At 44.0% G+C, this 26,053-nt stretch overlaps 2 protein-coding genes across 3 annotated transcripts; one reads left to right on the top strand and one right to left on the bottom strand.

The window, feature by feature from the left end:
- Positions 1–3,485: 3,485 nt before the first annotated feature.
- LOC130195584 (E3 ubiquitin-protein ligase TRIM33-like) lies at positions 3,486–16,988 on the bottom strand. Of its 2 annotated transcripts, none has more exons than XM_056417196.1 (18): positions 16,697–16,988; positions 16,137–16,255; positions 15,762–15,909; positions 14,744–14,876; positions 14,486–14,602; positions 13,429–13,543; positions 13,163–13,309; positions 12,942–13,056; positions 10,914–11,302; positions 9,754–9,873; positions 8,827–8,932; positions 8,693–8,750; positions 8,462–8,594; positions 6,059–6,387; positions 5,690–5,825; positions 4,395–4,469; positions 3,688–3,846; positions 3,486–3,606 (listed from the first exon to the last, which is right to left on the bottom strand). In XM_056417196.1, exons 1-18 carry the CDS (start codon positions 16,971–16,973, stop codon positions 3,487–3,489), a joined length of 2,796 nt encoding a protein of 931 aa, XP_056273171.1. In that variant the 5' UTR covers positions 16,974–16,988; the 3' UTR covers position 3,486. The 2 variants fall into 2 exon arrangements, with proteins under 2 accessions (XP_056273171.1, XP_056273172.1); XM_056417197.1 differs by having other exon boundaries at positions 16,137–16,227; positions 16,697–16,865.
- Positions 16,989–17,204: 216 nt separating this feature from the next.
- On the top strand, positions 17,205–24,607 carry LOC130195587 (aldo-keto reductase family 1 member D1-like). Its single transcript, XM_056417202.1, has 9 exons — positions 17,205–18,250; positions 18,663–18,830; positions 18,923–19,039; positions 19,864–19,941; positions 20,628–20,750; positions 20,984–21,093; positions 21,641–21,806; positions 21,910–21,992; positions 22,525–24,607. Exons 1-9 carry the CDS (start codon positions 18,158–18,160, stop codon positions 22,565–22,567), a joined length of 981 nt encoding a protein of 326 aa, XP_056273177.1. The 5' UTR covers positions 17,205–18,157; the 3' UTR covers positions 22,568–24,607.
- Positions 24,608–26,053: the final 1,446 nt, after the last annotated feature.

Here is a 26,053-nt window from a genome sequence, read left to right as displayed (position 1 = left end):
TGGCTGTGATGATTCGACTGATTTCTCAACATCTGGAGCCGTTTTTTGGTTTTTTTATGTCTTGTGGCTGTGTCCAGAGTGTAAGCTTTGACATCTTTTGGATATCTCAGTTAAAAGGTGAATAAAATAATATATATATATTGTTAGTCATTGCTGTGCACCTTTTATGGAAAATGATCGATTAACCTGATAGTGCCTCTGCACAGGGGGATTAAAAGTCCCTGTAGGCCGATACTTCTGTGCCTATTTTCCCCTCCAGTTACTAAAGTTGTAGGCCTACCGAAGAAAATGAGCCAGTTCCCCCTCAAGTGTATCGTGAATTAAACCTTTTTGTAACTCACGCCACAGATGTGGGCACAGCATCAGCCAAAGTGATCATGAACTGTGAGGAGCTGGGTATAAACAAGTCACACACACACACACACACACACGTACACACACAAGTCTACCAGAACTGGCAAGGAGTGGAGAAATAATTGCTAGACTGCATTATAAACATTTTTGTACCAACTAAAGCCCTCTGCGAATTCAATCAGTCTGCCGGCTCTGGGCACGGAGACAGAGAGGTCGCGTGATCTTCTAATCAGAGCCACATGTCTGCAGCACCCGTACAGACACACAGGAACAAACACGAGTATTATGGAAGATATGTATTGGAAAGTGCGTCGTTTATGTGTCGTGTGTAACAATCTACATTTCACCAGTGTTATGAATGTGTAATAAACATTCATTAATGGTAGTTATTCCAACAGCGAGTCACCAAGCATTGTAGAGCTGGATTGAGGTTTTTGAAATGAAGATTTAAGTTTAAACTTGTATGTTATTTATCTTCCTTATTTAGAAAATACACAACTGCCTTTTTTGTAATATTGGTATCCCTCGGGTTGATTTTCCCCCCCAATAAAAACCTTCATGAAAAACATCCCACAATGGTGGAAGAATGAGCTTGCAGACAATTTGCTTGAGGGAGGTAATAATCCATCACGTCAAAGCGTATATATATATATATTTATACTTTTAATCGATTTAAGGCCGGACACCAACCCAAGCAGACACGGCGTGCATTGTAATGGATCGGCACTCTTCTCTAAAAAAACTATATCAGTCATATCTGAGCTAAATGAATAAAAGGTGGGGAAAAACGTGCTGATAAGTAAATGGAAGTTGAGTTATAGGCAGAAACAACTTTTAAGTCCTGGAAACATCATCAAACTGTGCAGTGGGACCTCGAGGTTAAAACGCAGACCGTTGCTACGGCAACACTGATACGGTTCCTGCTGCTGTTTATCAGTCAAGGATGTGGTACCCCCCCCCCCCCCCTCTCCCCCTCCGTGATGCTACAGTTACTACAACCGCACAGAGCACACCCCTTTACCGCCGTCCTTAATCTCGCTCTGGCCTCCGTGTGATGTAGAAAATTGCCAAGAGGCCTTTTTTAGAGGCCATATGACAAATTAACAGCGCCCCAAAAAATGGGAGCCAGACTGGTCGCCGGTGCAGAAGTCAACATCTGAAGGGGGGGGGACGGGGACGACGACTTCTCAAGACTTCCATAAACAACATTCTACATTCGGGGCTTTTTCTAACGAGAACCAGCAGACCTCCGAGCTCACAGGTGGAGGAAGTTGGAGCGGCCCGTCTCCAGTGCTGATCCTGTTGTGGGGCGGGTGGAGTCCAGTTCCTTTTGAAGCTCCACAAAGGGTGTCCCGCCACGTCGGTGTCAATCAGCAGAGGGCCGCTAACACAGCAGGGCGGTCAGGGGGGGGTCAACGCCGACCGAGGACGTGGTTTCGCTCCACCCACAGTAAATGTCTCGGGGGGGGGGGGGAATAATAAGGGATATAATGCATTTCTCATTTTCAAGCAGCACGTTTATGGACGGCATTAACGTGCATTTACAGGGAGCGGGGGAGTCGTGACACTGAAACATGAGCCGAGACGCAGGCGATCGTATTTTATTGGACACTGTAAACACCTGCAAGTGGACTGGAGTGCAAGTAGTTTATGGCTTCATGTTCGGCTCTTGAATGTTACAGGGAGACAGGTCACACCGGTGAGGGGGGGGGGGGGGTAATAAAAACTCCTTTCACATTAAAACTGGTCTTACCTCTTCGCAACAGTTCTAATACACAAACATAAATAATGTAAATACACAGATACAATTACACACGACAATAACCGTTAAGTGGAGCAATGCAGAAGTACCGTTTAATGACGTGTGACGATGTAACGTCTTAAACTGTCTCGGATTCTTTTTCTTCTCTTTTCTTTGTTCACGGGTTGGGACTCCTTTTGATGTTTCCCCTTCGCCGCCCTCCAGGGGAACGCTTCTTATTCCACATCAAAGCTTAGTGGTTCACATCCTTCCCCATCCCAGTTCTATTTATGCATGGAGGAGGAGGAGGAGGAGGAGGAGAAGAAGAAGGAGGAGAAGAAGAAGGAGGGGGAGGAGGTTGAGAAGGAGAAGAAGGAGAAGGAGGTTGAGGAGAAGAAGAAGGAGGAGAAGGAGAAGAAGGTTGAGGAGAAGAAGAAGAAGGGGGAGGAGGTTGAGAAGGAGAAGAAGATGAAGAAGAACAAGAAGAAGGGGGAGGAGGTTGAGAAGGAGAAGGAGAAGAAGGTTGAGAAGGAGAATGAGGGGGAGGAGGTTGAGAAGGAGAAGAAGAATGAGGGGGAGGAGGTTGAGAAGGAGAAGAAGGAGGAGAAGGTTGAGAAGGAGAATGAGGAGGTTGAGAAGGAGAAGGAGGTTGAGGAGAAGAAGAAGGAGGAGAAGAAGCGGGAGGAGAAGAAGAAGGTTGAGAAGGAGAAGAAGGTTGAGGAGAAGAAGAAGAAGGGGGAGGAGGTTGAGAAGGAGAAGAAGAAGGAGGGGGAGGAGGTTGAGAAGGAGAAGAAGGTTGAGAAGAAGGTTGAGAAGGAGAAGAAGGTTGAGAAGGAGAATGAGGGGGAGGAGGTTGAGAAGGAGAAGAAGGAGGAGAAGGAGAAGAAGGTTGAGAAGGAGAAGGAGGAGAAGGAGAAGGAGGTTGAGAAGGAGAATGAGGGGGAGGAGGTTGAGAAGGAGAAGAAGGTTGAGAAGGAGGAGAAGAAGAAGGAGGGGGAGGAGGTTGAGAAGGAGAAGAAGATGAAGAAGAACAAGAAGGAGAAGAAGGTTGAGAAGGAGAAGAAGAAGAACAAGAAGAAGAAGAAGTTGTGTTCCCGCCGGCTTTGATCTTGGAGCTTCTACCCGAGCCGCTCAGACTCGTCCGTCTTCTTCTTCTCTCCGTTTGTTCGCTTGCAATTGAATGAAAGCATAAACGTACAGCACATTGTTCTTGGTGATTGTGGATCAATCGTCTCTTGTGTAACGCACCACGTGTAATCTGGCGCTGGCAGTGTCGACTATCCAAGACGACGAAGAAGACGACTTGTGCTTTCACGCCCCCCCCCCCCCCCCCTCTCTCCGGGAGACTGAACACGCGCGCCGACGTATCGTCGAGTGACGAGGGCTGAGAGTCAGCGGGGGGCCCGAGGTACCGCCTCCGGTTTGATTTCCGGAAAGCTCTGTTCGGGGAACGCGATCCTCAGGCGCTCTTCAAACAGGTCTCGGCCCGCCGCCGTGACCTCCGCGGCGACCTGACAGCGAGGACGAGGAAAAAGGTATTTCACGACAGAGTGTCACAAACTGCATGATGCTATGGGGGGGGGGGGTTCTACCTCACGGAGGGCGTCGTCGGCGTTCCCGAAGAGGAGCCTGACGTCCGATACGAACTCCGCCGGGCTGCGGTAGCTCAGACTCGGCTGAGCCTCCAGCCGCCTCCTCACAGCGGACACACCGACTGGTCCCCTCACGGCCGGCCTGTTATTACCACACGCCTACGGTTTAGAAAGAGGGAGAGATTATATCATAAAATTATTTAATTTTTTTCCATGGGCGGAGGTGAAGTCAATCCGTGATTAATCCCTCGACGTGTATTCATAAACAAATCATTACATGTCATTTAGCAGACGTTTTTATCCAAAGCAACTTACAATAAGTGCATTTCAACCTAGAGTACAAACTAAGAACAACAAGAATACAGAAAGTAACATTTCCTCAACATAGTCGAACTACAAAAGTACCATAATAACAGCTATTTAAGTGCCACTGAAGTGCAAATCTGTGTTTTAATGTGTTTTAATCCAGATATATACATAAATAGTGTATATGCTCAGTGTATAGCTCGTGTTCGTCTGTGCCCGTCCCCCCGTGTAAACACAAACACTGTATATCTACAACACTGTGATTATAGTTGCGTAAAGTCTCTGTATTTACTGATAAATACTGCGTATTACGCGCCATTAAAGCAGCAGTTACAGTAACGCCGCGTGACGTTAATCCCGGTGAACCTTTCGCCCGCAGTCAGCCGAGCTGCCAGACTCACCGAGGGGGACCGGGGCCCCGGGGGGGGGGAACTCAGGGCGCCGCAAAACAAGAGCAGCAACAGCTTCTCACACTTCTGGGAGGGGAAAGAAAAAGAAAAAGACAAAGGGACTTCTTAAATATATGTCATGTGACGAACCGAATACCGTTCTGCTAATCTCTGGTGCATTGCATCCGTTTCAACCCGACGGGGAGGTGTGCCTTGTTAAATCACCGCGAAACACGGCTTCATGCAACATATTGCTTTTAAAAATAATTGAATTGATAATTTAAAAAATGATAAAAATATTTATTAATATTTTATACTTTAATATTTTGTATAATAATTTTTATAATATTTTTAAAATGTTATTCTAGGAGTACGTAATAGAGATACAGGACGATAGTGGACTCAATGTGGTTGAAATATGGCAACGTGTTGTTGAGGTTGATTTATTAAAGCCACGGCTGTATTTCAGTGGCTCCCAGTGGGTTTCCTAAATGTTGCATAACGACGTATGACATAACTTCTCCTCCGTCTATCCATGAGTTACGTGTGGCCTGCAACACTTTGTGTTCTCTTTAGCGACGGCGTCCAGGTCCGGAGAACTGGAGGTCTCGCTGCGTTCAAATGCACGCCAGCAAACAAGGAAGGTGGGCGAGGTGCGTCGTCATGCCGGCCAATCAGAAAGCTCGGATTCTGAGCGAGTCCGTCCGATGAAGTGACAGGAGTGACGAGGGGGGGGACACACAGCAGCAACGATACTGTGACTTTAACTCGGGGTCTAAAGAAAAAACTGTACAAGCCTGAAAGACTCAAAGCTTTTTTTTAAAGGTCACGAAAAACAAACAAAAATTCTTCGCCGATCTGTCTTTGTTTATAAAGTCTGTCAGATACCACGTAAACAAGATTATTTAATTTTGTATTTAATTTATTTGATTTTCGTCTGTTTTTTAAACCTCTTGTGAATGAATCGTTGCTGTTTTAACGATTGTGTTTGTTCCGTCTCTGAAGAGGAGTTGGTGTATGGACAGTCTTGTAGTCATTTATTTTTGTAAACAGAATATGTGATTTTTAACGCTTTATTTTGAAAACAAATTGGAAAAATTTTAAATATGTAAATAAAGTGTTTTTGAAAAGTCAATGAAGTGACAGGAGGAGGGCGCTGTGACGTGTGCAGACTAGAGACACCATATATAGCTATATTTGTGGAAATATGACAGTTTGCTGCAGATAGCCAAAATATTCTCATTATAATAACTCTTATCGCCGTTTGTAAAAATAGAATAAAAAAATTTAAAAAAAAGAGTACTGACTCGTTTGTCCACAGGGGAAAATCCTCCCTCACACTCTGGCTCCTTCTTCAGTGTTTTGGCTTCAGGTTTTGTTTCGCAGTCGTACTCCATCTCAGGCGCCAGCGGGTCGCGGCAGAGCGAGCAAAACCATTGGCCGCTGCAAAAAGACAACAGCACAGAACCTCAGAACCGACGCCAGTGAACGGGAGGGCGCGAGAGCGTCACGCCGCTCGCACCGAAATGTGAGAAACGACTCGTCTTTGACCCGTTTCTGAACAGCAGAAGGGGTTTCATTCCGCGGGGGACCAGAATAACAACAAAGTATGGACAATAAAAAAAGAAACTCATCCGAGAGCATGAATTCATGAATTTGCCGAGTCAGGAGCTCGCCTGGGAGGAGATGGGAGGAGAGCCGGAACGTGGCACGAGGGGTGGAAAACCTCGGGACACTTGTCGCAGCACAGCAGCTCCCCCCCCCCGGTCCGGCACGTGGCGCACGCGCCTCCATCGGGGTGGTCCGTCGCCGCGGGGCGCCGGTCTCCTCCCAGGGAGCGGCCGGGGTCCGGAGTGTCCGTCTCGCCCCTCTGGCCCCGGGGGCTGCCGGGAGGACGGGGCTGTGGGGGTTTGGCGTGTGTGCTTTGAAGAGGGGTCCGGGCTTTGCTCCCCTCGGCTTGGTCGCCCGTGCTGTCGGGGAGGCTGGCTCTCTGGTGGGCTTGAACCTGAGCGCCGCAGACGGGGACGAGAAACAACTCTGGAATATGAGTGACCGATAAGCAGCAACACATGGACTCGGCTTTGATCAAATATGGCGGGGTTTTTTTTTTAATAAGAGATTGTTCCTGACATTTAGACTTTTAGATGTCTGACTTTTACTATAATACAGATGGCAAGTTTTTTTAGAGTTCTTAATTTAGAATGGATATATTGTCTAAATGTTCTTTGTTGTTGTTGTTAGCTGTTTTGCACTTTATTACTATTATTACCTTCGCATTGAAAATTCGGAAGGTAATGTTTTGATTGCCGTGTATTTATTTATTTATTCATATGTATGCGTGTTATTCGCATAACTCAAAAAGTATTAAACCGAATCGCGTGACATTTTGTGGGATGATTGGTTATTATCCAGGGACCATTTGATTAGATTTTGGGATCGATCGGGTCAAATGTCAAGGTCAAACTCATTTTTTTTACCATAGCACGGTCAATTTTTATCCAATTGGCATGCAACTAATGCCAAAATGTTCATAATTCAATGCCCAATCTTGTGATATGCGAAGGTATGCGCTCTACCGAGTGCCCGTTCTAGTTATTACTACAATCAGTGGCGGCTGGTGAATTTTGGGGTGGGGGGGGCGCAGTTGGGCGACGCGGTTTAAATAGCACTCAACAATGAGAAGAAAAGAGGTTTTGAGTAGAATATTGTAAAAAACAAAGCTTTATTTCAAGAACACACCGTGCTCAACACTGTCCAATAACAACTATCAACACACTGTAACTTTGGGCATTAGAGGTTCAGAGCAGCTTTAAGAAACATTGGGTTGGGTTTCAGAGGTTTGCAAAATAAAAGAGTTTCACCCTCACATGAAAGAGGTTCAGAGCAGAATAGTCAGAAAGAGATCACATGTTACATTGGGTGACAGAGCAGACCCACTACTGTAAAGACAAGTAGCCTCCTCTCTTTAAAGTGGTCACTTTACTCTCTGGTTAAAGTCAATCATGTCTGTAACCAGCCTGTTTCCATTATTCTTGAGGGAATGTGTCTGTTTTTCAGAACTTCTTCGTTGTGTTTTCGATGTCAGTTCGGTCTCCTTCTGCTGCTCTGCTCTTCAAACAGGGCTAGCTTCATGCTGTTAGCAAGTTAGCTTCATGCTGTTAGCTAGATAACTGCGGCAAGATTTGTGCTTTACACTTGTCTGCAGCTCTTTAGATCCCTCCCCCCGTTGTAGTCCAGAGAGTTTCAGTCCCAGGACTTTGGAACAACAGACAGGGGAAACTAAACAGTGCATTACTCACTGAGCTCCAGCTAACAGCTCCGTTAGCAGCCTGCTCCCGTAGCTCCGTGGAGCTCTCTGGGCTGAGGGAATGATACCGGTCTCTGATTGGCCGAATAGTCCAGTCACGTGACATAAGAAACGATGTCATTGGCCAGGGCGCACATTTTTGCGCCCCAAGATTCACGTTTCATCCGCCAATGAGAAGCCGTCCTTGCCGAAACTACCGTGAAATGTTTGCTCGCTGCCGCACACACGTTTGGCCGGCGCGGGCTTCTCTCCGTGATGATGAGTGGCGATATATTATTTATGTCACATTTAACTTAAGTGGTTGTTGACAGGGGCTGACGGTCTCCCACACACAGTTAGCGCGTCAACACGGTATATTTGCTATTTAAATGATTTGGTATATAATGTTTTTTGACAGGATATATTATATTTTTTTCTTCTTTTTTTTCATCTCCAAATTTTAAGAGTGGCGGCGCCCTAGCGCCCTCTATGGACGCACCGCCACTGACTACAATCACTTTATGTTGGACAAGAGAGAAACATACTTTCCGATTTTCTGTTTGTTTGCACAAATGGAAGAAGGGACAATAAAGATGCCTTTGACTTTTTTACTTATTTTAGTTGTTTACCTCTTGAGGTTTAGAAAATCTCTCTAAACTCTTATCAATTAGCGTCGTGAGTGCAGTGCCATGGTAACCAATTTCTAATGATGGTCTAGTTATAAACCCATCAACAGACAAATCTAATATACTCTATGTATAATAATACTAATAATAATCTATTGTCTCCTTACGTAGCTTCCGTCGTCATCGGGCTCATCTTTGATGACGATGACGGGCCCCGGTGACGATCTTCGTCTTCTCTTGACAGCCGAGCCCGCCGCCCCGCGGCTCGGCTGTGTTTCTGGAGGTTTCCAGGTAACCGTCCTGGGGAGCAGAGCGCCGACCAATTAGAGGGACGGGAAACCTCCCCCGACGGACCGCTGGCACAGAAGGAATTAGGGCGCATGCAGCTGGCTCCCTACCCCGGCTTCTCCTCCTGGGACACGGCGGCGTACTCTAGTGAATTCGGCTGTCCTTGCACTTGAGATGAAATACAAAGAACATCGTGTTTTTGCTCGATGGAGAGAGCCGCGGGGCGCGGACGGTTCAGACGTACCGCTTCTGTGCAGCAGAGCAGGCGGCAGGCCGAGGGGGAAGGTGGGTTTCATCACAAACACCGGCCCGCCGGCTCCATTCCTCCCGCTCAGATACGTCGGCTCGATCTAAAAACAGCGTGTCGTTTACTACATTGTTGACTACATTGTTACTACATTGTTTACTACATTGTTTACTACATTGTTTGCTACATTGTTACTACATTGTTTACTACATTGTTGACTACATTGTTGATTACATTGTTGACTACATTGTTGATTACATTGTTGACTACATTGTTTATTACATTGTTACTACAATGTTTACTACATTGTTTACTACATTGTTGACTACATTGTTGACTACATTGTTGATTACATTGTTGACTACATTGTTGATTACATTGTTGACTACATTGTTGACTACATTGTTTACTACATTGTTACTAGAATGTTTACTACATTGTTACTACATTGTTTACTACATTGTTACTACATTGTTGACTACATTGTTGACAACATTGTTTACAACATTGTTACTACATTGTTACTACATTGTTGATTACATTGTTTACTACATTGTTAATACATTGTTGACTACATTGTTTACTACATTGTTACTACAATGTTTACTTCATTGTTACTACATTGTTTACTACATTGTTACTACATTGTTGACTACATTGTTGACAACATTGTTTACAACATTGTTACTACATTGTTACTACATTGTTGACTACATTGTTGACTACATTGTTGATTACATTGTTGACTACATTGTTGACTACATTGTTGACTACATTGTTGACTACATTGTTGACTACATTGTTTACTACATTGTTACTACATTGTTGACTACATTGTTACTACATTGTTTACTACATTGTTGACCACATTATTTACTACATTGTTGACTACGCGGCGTGGTTTAAATCGAACGAGTAACTCGCCGTCTGTCGCGATTGAGGCGAGCCGCCGCCCGGCGCCACGTGGGTGTACAGAGGCGAGGAGGAAAACGCGTCCGCGGCTTTGGGTTGGTAGCCGGAGCCGCCGCCCATCCCCCTCGGCGGCTGCGAGACGCGGAGAAAGAAAGGAAAGAAGGATGCGGCGGTCGTTATCATCACGCATTCCCGTCGGCGTCTGCAAACATGCGGTGATGGAGGGGAGCGCGGAAAACCGGCGAGCTTTCATTACCCGGTCTTTGGGCCGACGCCCCGCGGCAACAAAGAAACACGGGAGATCAAAACCCATAAACACACGTTTAGGGACTCCGCGACGATTCGGATTTTAAGCTTCCAGGTGCCGTTAATGCGTCTCGAGAGAAAATCTAGACGCACGCGTCTAATTTAGTTTGGCTCCGATGCCGTCGTGCTTTGGCAAAGCTTCCAGGTTTTCCTTTTTAATTTCGCAACGGTATGAAAGTCGTGCCTCGTCACGCTAGGAGACAATTCTCTCGAAAATAATGTGCACTCACAGTTGCAGCGCGACACAAATAAAAGCCGACACACTGTATACTTAAAACGATAGACTTTTCAATTATCCTTTAATCTCTTTAAGCTGATTCATTCATAGTGACGTATAAAAGGTAAACAACAGCACACAGGAATCAATCCTAAGACCTACTGGAGCCTGAACGCAACCTGCTTCTAAAACTAAGTCAATAAGTATTGATGAGAAGTAAAAATAAAAAAAAGCAAAACACTGGTATATGTCTTTCCTCCGGAGATAAGCTGTTCATTATGCATCTATAACAGCTTGTTCACGTCTGTATGACACAACCTCTAAGTATTTTCCTGTGGCGGAGCCTTTCCTTCGGAGCTGGAACCAAAGCAGCCCGCGGACGAGACTAAGCGACTTTCGATGAGGCGATACGATCGACCCGTTCTTATGGAAATGGAGATTCTGCTGAGTCACGCTCGCGTCGTTTCAGCCGCTGCACATTTTAACTCTTGTTTTCATTTCGCGATTTTGATTCACAAACCGGTCCGAGATTAAAAATCCGTCTCGACGAGGAACGGCTTAAATTGCCCGCGATGTGAAGCCCGTCGGCTCGATTTAGGACGACGTCCCCCGCTGTCGCCGCCCGGCCGTCAAAACGGGAAACACAAACCTGCGGCGGGAACCCGGCGCTCGGTAAGCTGCTAGTCGGGCTGACGTGGCTGGGGGGAGGCGCCGCCATGAACCTGCGCCCGGGTTGGGGAAGCAGACTCTGGGAGGGGGAGCCCCCTCCTTGCAGGGACCCCGGGACGGTCCGCTGCAGCCGGACGCTCTGGTACCACGCCCAGGGCGGCGGAGCCGGCTGGGGCTGCCAGTTGGCTTGCGGGTTCAGCTTGTCCACCTGCATCTGGAGCTGAGCCAGGGTGTTACGGGGCGCCGCTCCCAGGGGCGCGAAGCCGTGGGGCGAGCCGGAGGGGCCGTGCCCCGGGTGGGAGAGCTGGTGCGGGATGCCCTGAAAACCACCCAGCTGATGGCCCGGTACACTCTCCACCAGCAACGAGCCTGAGGGGAACACACGCGAAGAGATGGGCAGAACAAGTCGGGTTTAAAAAATACACAAAGCGGACACAACTTCTGCTGACAGCTGCGGGAACGAGAGAGTTTGTCGGGGAATGTGGACGACAGTTTGCTTCACTTGTGGGGCTATTAAAAGGTGTGTGGGGGGGGGACATGTCAAGTAGGTTTGTTTGCATCCGTGGGAAGTGTTTTGGATTTCGTGTTACAGTGAAATGTTCCTCACAAGGTCAGAGCCCATTGTGATGATTTCAAATGGTTTGTTCTGACATTCCCAAACTCATTAATAATCCCACTTTCATGTAAAACGAATGAAAGTGATTCCTCACGATGAAGAGGCTGGACCCAGAGAATAGAGTGATTTATCCTCAATTAAACCTCCTTTACGGGCGGCTTTAGCTCAGTGGGGTAAGAGGGCCAAGCTGCCGCAGGTTTGTGGGTTTCATCCCGCTCTCCCCATTAGTTGCAAGAAGTAGTAGTGAGCAAGGCACTGAACCCCAGTGCTTCCCCAGGCGCTTCCGCAGCCCCTGCTCATAATAACTAAGGATGGGTTAAATGCAGAGAACTAATTTCCCCTTGGGGATAAATAAAAGTGTATATTCTATCTGACTTAAACAATATGAATTGGCAGTCAAAATGTTTGCTGGTATTTTTCTGCTGGCTGACTCATGGGAAACACATCTCAGTAAACTCCGAACCCTCGGAATCGTTACGCGCTGATTCGGCATCCTTCATCCAAATGACAAAAGGGGACACACAATCTCTGGTAAGTGGTGTGATTCGAATGAAGAGACGACGAGTTTTCCGGCACCGATAAAGTCTGCTGTGTGGGGCGGTGAACAGAAGAACATACACACATGTGTCAGCGACCGGTGGGTGGTGCTTTTAAAAGAGTTTGTGAGCGGTACTCAACCACAAAGACCCGACTGCAATCTAGACTAGAGGATAACAATTACAAACATTGAGTTTGAGACAGATTATCATGACAAAATCAGTAAAACATATTGTCAGTAATAAACTATAGAAACATGTTGGTATGACATAAAGCCAAATTTAAAAAAAGACAAATAAAAACAGATTGGATTAATCTCAGGGTTCCCGATTAGTTTCTATAACAGAGGCATTTAGTCTCTAATAAAGGAATATCTAATAATAAAGGAATATCTAATATCTAGTTACCTTCGCATTGAAAATGCGGAAGGTAATGTTTTGATCGCCGTGTATTTATTTATTTGTATGCGTGTTATTCGCATAACTCAAAAAGTATTAAACCGAATCGCATGAAATTTGGTGGGATGATTGGTTATTATCCGGGGACCATTTGATTAGATTTTGGGATTGATCGGGTCAAAGGTCAAGGTCATGAAAAGGTCAATCTTCTTGACTCGCATGAAATTTGGTGGGATGATTGGTTATTATCCGGGGACCATGATTAGATTTTGGGATTGATCGGGTCAAAGGTCAAGGTCATAAAAAGGTCAAAATCTTCTTTTTACCATAGCACGGTCAATTTCTATCCAATTGGCATGCAACTAATGCCAAAATGTTCATAATTCAATGCCCAATCTTGTGATATGCGAAGGTATGCGCTCTACCGAGTGCCCGTTCTAGTTTGTTGATGTCTTACCCAAATCGACATTGGAGGCCCAATAGGAGGATCGACTCTGGAAGCGCACGGTGCTCTGTGGAATAAACGAGGTACTGCATTTGGCCCGCAGGAGGTTTCCAATCTGAAACAGAATCTGCAACAGAAGGGACGTCAGTAATAATTTTCGGGGCATATGTTCGGCACAATATAGACCGGCCTCCGAAACGGCCTTTCGGAGCCGAGGCGAAAACGAGCCTCACCAGGCGTTTGCAGTACAAGAGGGCCGTGCCTCCGTTCCTGGCCGTGGCCCATTTGGTGAAGTTGATGACGTGGTTCAGGTGTCGGGACAGGTAGCCGATGTCCTCCTGTTGTTTTCGCAGGATGCTCTCGTGATCCTTTGTTACAGCCTGGAAAACACGGCACAGTGAGGAGCTACAGCTTGAGGGGGGTATGCGCCGCTGGGGGAGGGGCGGGGCCTAAGCGTGCCACCGACGTACAACATTATATTTAAAAGCCGCTGTCGCACCTCAAGCTGATTCACCAGCATCTTGCCCTTCTTGTTTATCTCGAGAATCAAACTGCAGATGGATTTCTTTATTTCGTTATGGACCGTCGTACGGTTCTGATCCACCTGAAGAAGTCTGAAAACACACAAAAGAATTCAAAGTATTAGAATTTGACATGATATGTACAAAATCAACCAGCACATAATGTAAAACTCATTTCGGAGCCTTCTCGTTTTACTTATTATGCATGCTTTGAGGGTAACGTTGGTATTTTTCAACCCGGACCATATTTTTTTATTTTCTTTCTGTCCAGCTTCCGAATGGGGACAACAACTTCTGAAATTGTTCCAGTATTGAGTGGACGTGGAGGCAATAACAAACAGACTGGATCGGGGGAAAAACGTTAGTCACATAAGACACATCAACACGGGGAAACTGTAAGGCTCTGTTCTGTGTATCCTCTGTCTACTCTGTCGGCGTTTCTCAATTCAAAGTACGAAAATCAAAGTTCAAAATCGCGATTAATGAATTTCAAAATGTGCGATTAATTAGTTAATTTTTTTTAATCGATTGACAGCCCTCAGTCTCCTTGATTGGTTAATTGACTTCACCTGTCCTCAGCCTCTCCTGTCTCCTTGATTGTGTCATTCCCTGCACCTGCCCTCAGCCACTCGTCTCGTTAATGTCTCATGTCGTACACCGGTTTCCCCCCCCCCCCCCCTATATATTGTGCCACTCTTTCCGTTGTCTGTTGCTGGATTGTTGTCTTTTTCCCATCGTCCTGTATTGCATGTTGCTATCGTGGATCCTTCCTGCCCTGACCGCCGATCCTCTGCCTGCCCCGTTTGGACCTTGTGGTTTTTCTTTGTAACCCTTTTTGGCCTCAGTAAAGTGTCTTTTGTGTTAATCTACACCGAGTTCTCGATTCATCTGCGCATGAGCTCCTGCAACTCGCTACCTGTGACGTCAGGCGTGACAGAAACAGAGTCCAGGTTGAAGATTAAACAAACTTTGAGAATCTTTTTGCATAAACGTTGCACCCTTGACATATGTAGCGTTGTGACGTGTGGTACGTACCCTCTGTTTATGGAGTTGGACACCTCTTCAATCTGTTTGTTTTTCTCCTGCAGCTGATGGGTCATGCTCTCCATGTGCTGCTTGTGGCTTTTATAAGCATCCTCCAGGAACTGGTAACTGCTCCAAAGAGAACGCCGAGTCAGCGGATGCGATATGAAAAGTAAACATTGGGTGCAGCAGCGCACAATAACACAAATCCACATGTGTATGAACCTATTTACACGGCATAATGCTATGAATTAATATCGCAGCTTGTACTTGTGGTCCTTGTGCTTCACCAGCTGGCAGTCCCGGCAGGTCAGCAGGTCGCAGGTCTCGCAGAACAGCTTCAGCGGCTCCTGTTTGTGGATGTCGCAGAACACCGGCCTCTGAGCCGACGCGCCGGGGGCCTCTGGGAAAACGACAGAAGGTTCCTCACTCTGGGTAATTGGCCAGTTATTTCTGCTCTAACGTTTGAGGAAAAAAAACTACAACTCTGAATTGGAAAAACTACAATTCTAAATGGTTGAATTTGCATCCTGCTATAGCGAAGAGGTGAAAGGTGCTCGCAGAACCACAACATGGCAGTAAAACTGTGCAAGATGAGAGGAGTCGATGTATAAATGTACGTTTATCATTTGGACCATTAATAATACTTTCTTTAAAACAATAGCTGTCTTAGTTAAAAGTGTAAGCATGTCAAATATTGCAGTAAAACCAAGTGGCGTTGTATTTTTGACGCACTGCATGCTCGGTCATGGTCAAATAAAAGACATGTAATCGTGATTGCCCTGAAATAAATGTATGACTATGTATAACACTAAACCCAAAGTGTGACCAATCTGATCCCTCAATAGCTATCTTCCCTTAGTCATGGAAACACCACAACGTATATACCAAAATAAATACAAACTAGAATGGGCACTCGGTAGAGCGCATACCTTCGCATATCACAAGATTGGGCATTGAATTATGAACATTTAGTTGCATGCCAATTGGATAAAAAGGTACCGTGCTATGGTAACAAGAAGATGTTGACCTTTTCTTGACCTTGACCTTTGACCCGATCAAAATCTAATCAAATGGTCCCCGGATAATAACCAATCATCCCACCAAATTTCATGCGATTCGGTTAAATACTTTTTGAGTTATGCGAGTAACACGCATATAAATAAATAAATGGCGATCAAAACATAACCTTCCGCATTTTCAATGCAAAGGTAATAAAAGAGACGCATGAAATAACCCAAAAATAAATACAAATAAAAAAGAGACGAGGACGCGGGGTTCAGAATACCGGTCGAGACTTCCGCCTTGTGCCTGATGGCGTGGTCTTTGGTGAATTTGACCCTCTGGTGGGCCTCCACGCAGGTGGAACAGAGGTACTCCACGCAGTCCACGCAAAACCCGGCCGCTTCCATGTTATCATCGCAGGTCATACAGAGCTGCAGGGACAGGCGAGACAAACAAGCAGAGTTTATTCAAAGCAAATTAGATCAGGTGTCGCCTGTCAACAAAAGACACATCCAGGAGCGGCGGTTGTCACGCCTAGATTCCCCCCTGAGGGGCACATGGGGGGGGGGGGGGGTGATCATGTGATCAGCGTTCATACAAAGTTGTCACAAGGCTGCCCCCACACGGTGACGCTTTTGTCGTTCTCTTGCCCCCATACCTGGATTGTCCTCTCCACCGTGCTGCTGGGAGCCTCCGCGCAGTCCTTCACAAAGACGTTTTCCATCACGTCCACCTCCATGCACTCCTGCCTGCACACCGGACAGCGCATCACATTCACTGGAACCCAAACACACGTCGATCAAATACACTGACACGTGACTGTCCGTGTGTGTGAGATTAAACATGCAGGGGTGGACCCTTTAATTCGCGGGCCAAATCCAGCCCGCCACATCATTTTACGTGGCCCCCGACGGCTTGAAAAGACATATGATCGCCTTCTCTTAAAGAAATTTAAGACAAATAACCTGAGCTTTTATTTTGAAGGTTTCAAACGAAATGCATTTATGTTATAACATTAGAGAAATGTTCTAATGTACCATATGTCTACACTAAAATAAACAATAACTAAATGCAAAGTTATTTAACGCTATGTTTGAGTGGTTTACACAGTATTACAGTTACAACAGGCACTTTGAGGGCCAGCCATGATGCTGATGTGGCCCACAGTGCCCCCCCCCCCTTTAACTGATCCGTGGACTTGTAAACAAAGTGACTCACGTGGTTTGGTCGCGCTGTCCACCTGGGAGTTGGGAGGCTCCGCCATGGCCAAGTTCCTCGAGGGCGAAGGCAGACATGCCTTGCAGAAGGAGTGCAGGCACGGCAGAAGTTGGGGCTCTCGGCTGGGAAAGTTCAGGTGGCAAACCGGGCACGTGTCCAGGAGACTCGCGCCGCTCGCGCGGGACTTCTCCCCTCGCGCCTGCTTGCTCTCCGCCTCGTTCTCGACGGCGCAGGCTGCCGCGTCCCCGGTCTCCCGCTTGTCCACGCGTCCATCCATTAGCTCGACTTTTAGCCTTCGAGGCTTCGACGCCCCCCCAAACCACAACCCCCCCCCCCCTATACGTGTGGGCCTACGAGATGCGCGCGTGAGCAGAGTCCGTCGCCCCCCTTGTTCTACTACACACGAGCGTGGATGCGCAGAGCGTATCTGCTCTCACCTGCATTTCCCCTCCTCACTCTCCCCCGGTGCGTCCCCCCCCTCCCCCCTTTTTTGTGTCTTCCTCAAACACAGCGCGCGGAGAGAGCGCGAAAGAGAGAGCGATAAGAGGATTCCGCTAATACGTCACCTTTTCGTCAAAGCGGCAAGATGTCGACCGCGCGCGTCGAGGAGGGGGCGGCAGCGGCAGCAGCTGCGCGTGAGGTTGTCGTGTCGCAGATGTTGTGAGACGACGAGATGTTGGTTGAAAATTGCAACCGCACGCGCTCGTTGCGGCACGAGAGGGGCGGGGCCACAACAGCGCGCGTCCTGAGGAGAGGAGCGCGAGCGGAGCGATGGAGGAGACGCGTTTGTCCCCCCGGTGAAAGTTAGACGTGTGAACTGTCATCGTTGTAGTTAATTGGACCGGTGATACCGGGTTACACTGACGTCACTCTTCTCGTTAAGTTAGTCACGTGTTACCCTCCATTCACCTGGAGGAGGAGCCTTCGTCAGTGTGCATATACTACAATATTATGTGCTGTGCAAATGATGCATTTAAAACGGTTCCTTTATTTTAGGGCCATTAATTAACAGATTCATCTAATTCTTTTTTTTTTTAAACACCGGATGGTGGCTAATCTCTTTTACTGCAAAAATCGACAAATTCCATTTATTTTAAATATATTGTCACGATTCGCCACCCAACACTTTAATTGTTTGTTTTGTATGTGTAATGCAACATGTCTTACTATCACATCCATTGTGGTCATCACTCAACTTGATATAATAACTGATTGATCTACTCGTACAACTACTTCATTTAATAATGTTGGGATGTCTTTGAATTATGCTATAATAACAACAACAATATTAACACTAAGAGATAATATAATATCCAGATAAGACTTTGAGAAGGGAATCAACATGTCAGATCACTGGTGGAATTTCTTTAGGTTAATCCAAAAGTCTAAAGTTCACCGCCTGTTATTAATAAATCACCTAGTAGACAGAGGGCACTTCAGTGTATCCTCTTTTTCACACACATGAATCTGACAGCAGAGAGCCACAGAATCCCTCTCAGTGACGGGAACCATATTCCGCTGCTGGGATTGGGCACCTATGGGGACCCTCGAACGGTGAGAAGAATATCGTGTGTGTGTGTTGGGCTTGTTAAGCGAAGCAGGATTCTCCGTTGAATATGGGAGTGCCTGCAGGTGCTTATTGCTCGTGATTGCATAACTGATAACGGATACATGTGAACACTTATTGATCATCTGTATACAAGCACTAAACATTACATTACATGTCATTTAGCAGATGCTTTTATCCAAAGTGACTTACAATAAGTGCATCAACCTAGAGTACAAACTAAGAACAACAAGAATACAGAAAGTAACATTTCCTCAACATAGTCGAACTACAAAAGTACCATAATAAGAGCTATTTCAGTGCCACTGAAGTGCTAATCTGTGTTTTACTCCAGATAGTCAGAAACATGACTTAATCGACGCTTTAATCTCATTATTTTTCTCTGAATTGATGATGTAGACACCCAAAGGCACAGCCCTGGAGTGTGTCAAGCTGGCCATAGATGTGGGGTACAGGCACTTTGACGGGGCGTTGGTGTATTTCAATGAGCACGAAGTGGGTCAAGCCATTCGGGAGAAGATTGCCGATGGAACCGTTCGAAGAGAGGACATCTTTTACTGCGGGAAGGTGATGCGCTACGTCGCAGGTCGGGTGTTTGGCAGGTTCGTATATTTCATCTGAATGTTTTCTGATGAGTCCCCTGCGTTGTCTTTCCTCAGCTCTGGAATACCTTTCATCCGCCAGAGTTGGTGCGTCCGGCCTTGGAGAAGACGCTGAAAGCCTTGCAACTGGACTATGTGGATCTCTACGTCGTCGAGCTCCCCATGGCCTTCAAGGTCTTGTGATGGCACACCAAGAGATTGCAGTTCACTTCTCTACAACCAGTGTCTGGACATCGACCTTAGATAACGTATTATATACCCTGTCAAACAAATGCGTGCTAAATGAAAACTATTTGTTGTGAAAGAAAGAACAGGGTTTAGTAAGTATGGCAAAACAATCCCAACAACACATCTACACGACCCAATCTAATGTTTAGATCTCCAATATGCGCTAGACAAGATACAAGACATGTTTTTATTCAAATGTGAAAAAACTCAAGCATTTTTTAGACATCACGTGACATTAAAATCTAAAATCTTTGCGACAAGCAAGCAGAACAATCCTAAGAGTCCCTGTAGGGTTTGAGATGAAGAACTGATGTGCAATAACTAAATAATAAATAAACTAAAACAATTAGGTGAATAGATGACATTAGCAGGGGTGCATTACTTTTGTTATTGAAAGATTTAGTATATATATTATATATTTCTTATATAATGTATAATAGAATATTATAATATTATTATATAATATATGAAATAATACTTTTGTATTTGTATTTATATATGTTTTTATTAAAATGTATATGCTAATGCAAGGCAGTTGCGTAACTCTTGTTCTTTTTAGGTTTCAGATTAGACATCCAGGGGGTATGTTTGGTTAAGATTGGGTAACTCGAACCATTTGTTTACATTTGGCATACATGTCTTGGTCCATTAGTCAGATATATCCACGTACATATGTATTGAGTATAGTTTGAATTATCCAAAATAGTCAAATTGAAGCCACGCCAACACTATATTGAAGTGTTAATGCTTAAATTACGCTTACATTTCAGCCTGGAGATGGATTCTATCCAAAAGACCAGGATGGAAACTACATCTACCATCACACAGACCTCTGTGCAACGTGGGAGGTGAGTTCTACCGGGTTCATAAAATAGATCGGCTATTTCACGACTTTGCTCTTCTCCTCTTCTCTCTGGTCTGGATGCGATATAGTTTCATGTCATATTGTTTTCTCACTTAGTGTAAATAGTCATTTTTCCTTTCACTTTTGTTTCTTTACTAAAGTATAGCTTATTATGAAGCATTTAAAACAGTTCCAGAGGAAGTAAACGTGTATTTATGATCGGAAAAAATATGAAAAACACTTTTAAATACAATAAATTGTACATGAAGAGTTGAAAATGTTTCACTGTTTTTATATTTAGGTTGAACTAAAAGTGTTGAATAACATGTGTAATATCATTTAATTCAGTTATGCAACATATAATAGGTTGTTTACATCTTTTAGAACTTGAAGGAAATGCTACTTTTCTTTCTGGGCATTTTAGAAAATGTCTTCTGTGCTAAAGGAAGAACAATAACGAACAGGAGAAACCACCTGTGATTTTTTTCTTTTATACTTGGAAGTTGATTCCAGAAGGTTTTTTTTTGCTGCAACGTGAGAAACCATCGAGGACGCGTCGGAAACAGCCAACCTCTATTGAAAGATCTGTTTTTGTTTCCCCTATTTTTTTTCTCCATGTCTCTTAAAAGTCTGTAAAGATAATTACTATCAATCTTCGGGGGAAGACGTTAATACTTTTCATCTCAACAGGCTTTGGAGGCGTGCAAAGACGCAGGGCTGGTGAAGTCTCTGGGAGTCTCCAACTTCAACCGCAGACAGCTGGAGCTGCTGCTGAACAAACCCGGCCTCAAACACAAGCCTGTGTCCAACCAGGTGACAGAATTAAGCGTTTTAGTAGATGGTGCCATATTGCTTCTATGTGCTTGATACCCAACTGACTTTTATGAATCTCCCTGTCACAAAAACATAATTTGTGTTATCTTTAATGGTATTAAAGGAGGGCATCATTGCTCTCCATTCCAATCCAGTTAGATTTAGTACTCTAGTCGTGCCACTTTTGGCAGATATTCTTTGAGATAATTAATGCTGTCCTTGCTTCCCTTCAGGTTGAATGCCATCCATATTTCACACAACCCAAGCTTCTGGAGTTCTGTCGTCAGAAAGACATTGTGATCGTTGGCTACTGCCCGATTGGCTCCTCCAGAGACGCATCCTGGTACGTAGATTTTAAGAGATACGCCCCCCCCCCCCATCCCGACGGCTAATATTTTGGAACGTGTCGGTATTGTAGTCGTGCAAAGGTGAAAAAACTCAAGCATTTTTTAGACATCACGTGACATTAAAATCTAAAATCTTTGTGACAAGCAAGCAGGAAAACAATCCTAAGGGTTTGAGATGAAGAACTGATATGCGATAAGAATATTATATCTATATATATATATCTCTCTCTATATATATAGATATTTATATATATATATGTGTGTTTATATATTTGTATTTCAATATATATTTATATATAGATATTTATTTATATAGTTGTATATATATAATATATTATTTCAATGACAAAAGTAATGCATCCCTGCAAATTTAATGTATTCACTTAATTTTTTGTAATTTATTATATTATATGTATATAATGCATATGCAACATGTCATCCTTGTATTTGATAAAACAACATTATTATTGTCACCAAACATAGAAATGCTGAAACTCCCTAAAAAAGTCTCTATTGTGGCATCCTTTATATTTTCTGGTTTAGGGTGAATGTGAAATGTCCTCCCATGCTGGAAGACGAGCTGCTTGTGTCTCTTGGGAAAAAGCACAACAAGAGTCCGGCTCAGGTGGCGCTGCGCTTCAACGTCCAGAGAGGAGTCGCCGTGATCCCCAAGAGCTTCAGCCCCGAGAGGATCGAGCACAACTTCCAGGTGGGGTTTGCCTTTCATCGTGGCGTGTATGCACTTCATACAGTATTCATCATGACTCGCTGCCAATCATTTTAATCGCAACAAATCATTTGTATTGTTCTAGATATTTGATTTTTGCCTCACGGAGGAGGAAATGAGGGCCATCGAGGCCCTGAACAAAGACATCCGCTTCGTGGAGCTGCTGATGTGAGTTCATATCTGAGGATGTATCTTCATGAAGATTTGTAGGTTGTAGTTTGTGTTATAAGGCTTCATGTTGTGTTGTTTTTTGTAATGTCTTAAAACTGTTTTCCAAAAGACAAATAATGCATCAATCAATTTTATTTCAAACTCAAGGTCCAGATAGTACAAAACATTAAATAGAATAAAATACATACAAAATCACAAATAAAATACGTAGGATTACGAATGCGTTATAAATAGACAGCTGTACCAATGTCTTCACAGATGAGACTGGTAGCGGGCAGAACTAAACTTTATGTTTAATAAAAACATGATTATTTCATGTTCTGAGTCATTAACCCGGCAGATAAATTTATACATAAGATTTAATTAAACAGCTTAGGAAGTATTAACTCCTGCAGCCACAAACATTTCACTGGTACACCACCTTCTCGGTCTCTATAGTAATATTCTTATTAGTATCATTATGAGCTAAATAAGAAGACATCATCAAGGTCAGAAATGATGACATTTGTTTTCTGTTGTTTCGACGCAGGTGGAGTGACCATCCAGAGTACCCGTTTCATGAAGAATATTAATGTTTTGACTCTATAGAGACCAACAGAGGACCCATTTCATGAAGATTATTAATGTTTTGACTGGAGTGACCATCCAGACTGTCCATTTCATGAAGAATATTTATGTTTTGACTCTTTAGTGACAAACAGAGGACCCATTTCATGAAGAATATTAATGTTTTGACTCTTAATGACCAACAAGAGTAGAGTACCCATGTCATGTTTTGACTTTTTTTTAGCATCTTTATTTAACCAAATGAAGTTTACACTGGCACATGTTGTGAGTGAACACTAGAGGGCTCTAGCTCACAGTAAATCAGTGGTCACCAACCTTTTTGAGCCCAAGATCCCTGACCTTCGCCTTCATGACCGGCAAGATCTACCTATTGAGGCTTGAGAGAAAACGACGGTCCAGACTGGACTTACAACTTTTTATTTGGCCTAATTGTCATTTGGTTTCAGCGTTCAAATTGATGGGACCAGGAACACAGAATTTAAGTGTAATATAACAAGTAAGATATGTGTTAACCGCACACAATATGAACAAGAAAAAACACATTTGCAATGAGCAGCTGGATGAACTACCAATATAAATGTTGTATTATTTACATTTCGTTGCCTCTGTACCTGTACTCTAGCAATGACAGTAAATTTAATCCAATCCAGTTACAGCACAACACTGACAACATGATCAGTCAGTGCAACTCATGTAAGTTCAGCTCTCATCATAATGCCATCAATCCATGTGACTCAAGTCAGTGTGATGCTGTGACTGAACTCTGTCTGTGAGCTTGTAGTTAGTTCATAATCACAGACAGCCAGTCTGAGGCCGTCTGTCAGCTGTGTCAGTAATCCAGCTCCTGGTCTTTGATTTGGTGATTTTCTCAACTCCACTGACGAGTTTTTCGGGGCAAATTTGGTATTCATGGAAGTTTTCTCATCTGGGATTGATTCTGAACTCAGACCGTTGGTGATTACATTCACATCAACTCAACAGACATCCTCAGATTTAAATAATTATCATAATAATAAATGAGGATCACCATTTGTGACTCCTGCATCTGTCCCTTTTCAAATAATAGAATAAATGCAATTGCAAGCACTTTCAAGTAAACCAGATTGCTCTATCAGACAAGAAAAAAAAGCTCAATGTTGAGCTTTTGTTTTGAAGGACAACAGCAGAAAAGCTGAACTCACGGAGGTAAGACCTGGCAAGTCGCCAAGAATCTCGGCTGTCGCGCAGGCGTAACCTGTTAATGCCGTATCGTAAACATGTACACGAAGGTACAGGCATTTCAACATTTATTTATTGATGACTTAGTTTTATGTCGGTGTACTTTGAGCTTGTGTAATATGTGAAGTTATCAATAAAGGTCTTTCTGCATTTCCCCTGCGCCCCACCTGTAGTGGTACGTTCCCCTCTTTCAGGGAGCACAGCTGACAACACGGCTGTGTAAGCGAACCCGTTTTCAGGCGTTCATGAATCAGGCGGAGATGTTTTCTGACGTCAATCTTCCAGTCAGAAAGAAAACATTTCAGAAGACACTTCAGAAAATGTTCGAAAACAAGGAACAATGTGTTTCTGAATTTATTTTCATTTTATTTTGGAGATCGACAGGGAACGTCTCCGAGATCGACCGGTCGATCGCGATCGACGGGTTGGCGACCACTGCAGTAAATGAACTACAACATCAATGTGTTTAAGGCTAAATGATAAATTATGACAAAGTGGTTCAGTGGTTGCATGTGAGGCTTATGTACTATCCAACGAGAGGCCATTGATGCCACTGCTGCTATGAATAAAGTTTTGCTTGAAAATTCGCGCAACCTCGTGTGGAGAAATCCATGTGCATAGTTATACAGATATTCAGGTCCTAGTGGCCACGTGATCAGCATCAGGGAAACTTAAAAACAACCAAAGTCCTGTTCTTAACTAGTAGTTACTGTATGTAAGTAACACATCTGAAAACAATTATTTAAGGGGAACATTTTGGTTTTGGAGGATCTCGATAATAAAAGAGAGATGAGGTTCAGCATCTTCGCTGTAACTGCAAATGTGCATTGTTTGAGTCCAGAGTTACATTTTGTAAACACTGTCTTGCATTATTATCTTTTCTCGACCTTTATTGGATTATCTGTCTCTTTTTTGATGTGATCACTTATCCATGGGTCTGTTTCCCGCTTTCTTTTGCAGGTTCACTCTTGTGCCATGTGTCACGTTCTGTTTCACTTCCTGTCTCTTTTCCCATCTGTGTTATGAGTTAATGAGTTCCTCGTGCATTCGTCATCTCTCCTTGGATGAAGACGTGTTGCCCGTTTGGAGGGGACACTTCAACTTCTTGTGTTTGGGGTTTCTAGCTCAAACACAAGTGTGTAATGCTTTAGGGTTCAAAAACACATTATCCTTCTCATACTGTTTGAGTAAAGCTGGTTTGGATTTGGCCTCAGAGGGATATTTACTGACATATAACAATATATTAAAAAGCTCTTGTGAACCACAACACTTATATATTTATATATATATATACATGTGTGTATATTTATTTATACATATATGTATATTTATATATACATATATGTGTGTGTGAATATATATATATACGTAGACGAGGGATCCTGAAGTGATAAAATACAAACTAATTTCCGAATTTTAGCACTCATTATTGCAGCTCTCTATACAAGAGTTAAACTGTCTTTGTCTATAGTTAATATAATTTGCTTTTTTCTGGTTTTGCCCAATTGAAACTAAAGATGACGTTTACCTTTCTAAAAGCACGACATGGACAAGAAACAATCTGAGAGCCGTCCGGGCCGGCTTGGGTTAACGCTGAGCTCTCTCAGGCTTGTTTGTTCAGAGTGTATACGTTTTGGTCACACTCTTTGATCGTTGTGCACACATCTTTTAACTACCGTAACCATCGTGGGCCACTTGTCTCCTCGGCTGTCCGTCAAAGAGATTTTTACAACCACAAAACCAAAGCGTTCAGCAGCATTTTACAAATGTAGCTATTTTATGGCGTAATGTCTGTTCAGATCTCTTTGAAATCATCCGTATGTTCAGTTTCCGATGAGCAGGGATGCAGGAAATGTTCAAGTAAATATTTGTATGAGCACAATTGATCATTTGATTTCGCAGAAACCTAAAAGTTAGGTAAAGAGGGGAGAATTTAAAAAGCAATTATTTGGTCACAAAAAAGAAAGAGTATTGATAAGAGTAACTTCTAGTTATATTAAATTCCTAAAGATAACTCTCCCTATTTGAAGGCCACTGTCCACGGTGGAAAGGGAGGGGTGAGAAAAGGAGTATTTAGTGGGTTGCAATCTGCCACTCACCACTAGAGGCCACTAAACATTACACACTGCACCTTTAAAGTTTATTATTCCAAACATGCAGTCCAACTGAAATATCGAGTGCATTTTTTTGCCCACTGACTTCAAGTTAGACAATATAGTTCATTGTATCTGCTCGAATATTCATCGTTGACGATCGTGCTGTCAACTGCATTT

Source organism: Pseudoliparis swirei, chromosome 6, assembly GCF_029220125.1.
Source record: "Pseudoliparis swirei isolate HS2019 ecotype Mariana Trench chromosome 6, NWPU_hadal_v1, whole genome shotgun sequence".
NCBI classification, from domain to species: Eukaryota; Metazoa; Chordata; class Actinopteri; order Perciformes; family Liparidae; genus Pseudoliparis; species Pseudoliparis swirei.
The sequence above is the reverse complement of the archived record's forward strand: the minus strand, read 5'-3'. Positions and strand labels throughout refer to the sequence as shown.